The sequence below is a fragment of the Monopterus albus genome, unplaced genomic scaffold (genome assembly GCF_001952655.1).
Source record: "Monopterus albus unplaced genomic scaffold, M_albus_1.0 scaffold19.1, whole genome shotgun sequence".
NCBI lineage: Eukaryota > Metazoa > Chordata > Actinopteri > Synbranchiformes > Synbranchidae > Monopterus > Monopterus albus.
The window spans coordinates 3,045,712-3,048,400 of record NW_018127899.1 but is presented as its reverse complement, the minus strand read 5'-3'; the positions used below and the strand labels follow the sequence as shown (position 1 = coordinate 3,048,400).

Genomic DNA, 2,689 nt, shown 5'->3' with positions numbered 1-2,689 from the left:
AAACCTGTAGTGTGTGAAGTCACCATCTTTACTGTAGGCAAGTGCAAGATCAGATATTCTGGTGGCAAACAAATGTTGTCAGTGACTATTTCATTTAAACCTTCATTATCAGCATATGTAAATTAGTCCAGTCACAGTTAATTTTCCTTAAAAACATTTCTAGGAGACAGGGTTGCATTATAGAGCACATTACAAAGAACATCTAACTAGTGTGTCACACAGCACCAGGAACCCTGAACCACAGGGACTGAACACATCATAGTGATGCAATTGTAGCTACTAACAGCCACTAAATAGCAAATTGGAAAATTAAATGATCAAGTTTGTTTTGCCCACCTTTGCAGTCTAATTAAATCCACTGGAAAATCAGCAGTAAATCCTGTTTTCCTGAAGAATCTAGTTCAATTCAGTTTTATTTGTATTGCGCCAAATCACAACAAAAGTCATCTCAGGACACTTTACACAGTAGTAAGGTCTAGACCTTATTATTATTATTATCATCATCATAGAGGAAAAACCCAACAAATCCCCCCTGAGCAGCACTTGGCAACAGCGGGGAGGAAAAACTCCCTTTAACAGAAGAAACCTCCGACAGACCCCAGCTCTTGGTGGGCGGCCTTCTGCCTCGACCGGTTGGGGTGAGTGGATAGAGGATAGACAAAAGAAGAAAGGCAACAAGACACAACAAACAATGAAACACTGGGCAGGTTGATGTGGCCAGTGACTGCTCATCAGAAACATAGAGCTCCAGGGCCAGGGCAACCTGTAGAGAGGTACAGGGAGAGAGAGAGAGAGAGAGGGGACAGTTAGTGATCGGTAGTGGTGGCATATAGGAGGGGAGGAGGGGAGAGGAGAGGGGAGGGGAGGAGAGACATTTGTCTTGTTGCACTGACCTTACAGCAGTCACAGCCATAATCTATGTTCATTTTTAGTAACACGTCTTTAGTGAATATAGTCGCTAGGCTGAGTCACTTTTGTCTGTATTTATAAAAAAAGGCTTGGAATAGCTAAAACTGATGTTTAGAAGTAAATGTTTGATTTTAAAACTAGTTTTAAAATGGAAAAAAGAATATGACAATCTCTGTATATGGGGGCGGACACTGTTTTCATGTAAAGCTCTCTGCACAGACACATAGACAGATGACGTTTTAAAGAAAACAAACAGGTTCTGAGGATTAATAAGCAGCACTGTGTATCCATATAAACACGTTTAAATGACCACCCTTTTCTCTGTCTTGCAGCTGAAGGTTATGTATACAGGAATCAACGCAAGTTCTCTGAAGACTGGTCGTATGCAGGTGAGTAAAGTTGAAGTGCTGCAGCACATTCCGTACCCGTCAGGGAAACCTGTAATAACATGTCAGTCCACAGGTTTGGAGGTTTCACTGCTGAGTGAATGTGTTAGTTTGTGCTACTGTGCAATAACATTTCTACAACTGACACAGTGTAGTTCCATGGTGTGTACACTGCTTATGGAGTAACTCCAGTTTTTTTCCAAAACCAATGACATGTAATGTTTCTGATGTCCCCCACACTGTGGCTCCCGGCTCCATGCACATTGAAGACGTCTTAAAAACGGGTCACTGGTGTAATACTAAATTTTAGCTCAAAAGTTTATTAATTTGCCACTGGTCATTGTACTTTTAATGAAACAAACCGGATGGAATAGCACTTTTGCTGGGGACTATTTTCAGATGTTCCCACCTGGCTGCTCTGCTTTCACTCCTCACCTGGAAAGTCTGGACCCTGTGCTGCCGGTCCATCACTGTTCTGTCCTTGTCCACAGCCTGGAACAGTTTGTAGCTCCTTCTCCTGCTACAGGGAGAAACCCTGAGCAGCTCTGACTCCCTGTGTTCATGGCCTGATGCTTCAGAGGGAGCAGTAACACAGTCTGATCCAGCTCTGCCTTTGTACAGACAGAATCTGTTGCTGTCAGTCACCAACCACAGTCGGGACCTGTGGCTTCATTTACTTCACTGCTGCAGAGAAGATGGACGTTCACCTGCTACTGGAGCCTGAGAAAAGCCTGGTTCATATGACATTCACACAGGTTTAGTTTTGACCAGTAATAGTCCCAGAAGTTGTTACAACAGGCAGTTCAAGGATGATTATTGCTCTTTTCTGTAGACGCACCTCTTATCTTATGTCAAGGTTCTGTTACTTCAACCACAACCCCTAATTTAGGGACCAAACTCTTTATTGAAATATACTCAGCTGGATGAGAACGGGTTATAATAAGCAAATGATGGCAATCATGATGAAGAGTTCGGGGCTCGTGGGTGGAGCTGCACCCTCCCACCCATGTACTGTAGCCTTCTGACTTGCACATTGCACATTGGCTGCATGTCAGGCTCTGTATTGTGCTGTAATTCTGCCTTTTTAATACATGCAAATTAGCTTATTATAGATGCCTTCAAACCATAGAGCAATAGCTAGATAGCATCCAGAATGAGTGTGTGTCTGCAGAGCTACAGTACAGGTGCTTTTGGATTCCACGAAAGGAGGCCGATAGATTTCGTATCAGAAAATGGATTCAATGAAAAACTGTTTTATTTTGGAGGGATGGCAAATGGTGAGATTTGACTGAATTATCTCAGCTAAGTTCAAAATAATAAGAAAATGCATAGAACTACATGTTTTCTTTTAGGCTTGGTTAAGTTTAGGCACAGAAACGGGGTTTGGTTCAGGG

The 2,689-nt window shown here is 42.6% G+C and overlaps 2 protein-coding genes across 3 annotated transcripts in view; one reads left to right on the top strand and one right to left on the bottom strand.

The window, feature by feature from the left end:
* ptprz1a (protein tyrosine phosphatase receptor type Z1a) overlaps positions 1 to 2,689 on the top strand; it is a 55,390-nt gene that overhangs the window by 16,654 nt on the left and 36,047 nt on the right. Inside the window, exon 2 of the mRNA XM_020593591.1 lies at positions 1,242 to 1,298. Within this exon, the coding sequence (XP_020449247.1) occupies positions 1,242 to 1,298 (57 nt within the window). The remainder of the gene's footprint in view (positions 1 to 1,241; positions 1,299 to 2,689) is intronic.
* LOC109956450 (troponin T, fast skeletal muscle isoforms-like) overlaps positions 1 to 2,689 on the bottom strand; it is a 209,479-nt gene that overhangs the window by 183,993 nt on the left and 22,797 nt on the right. The window lies entirely within an intron of this gene.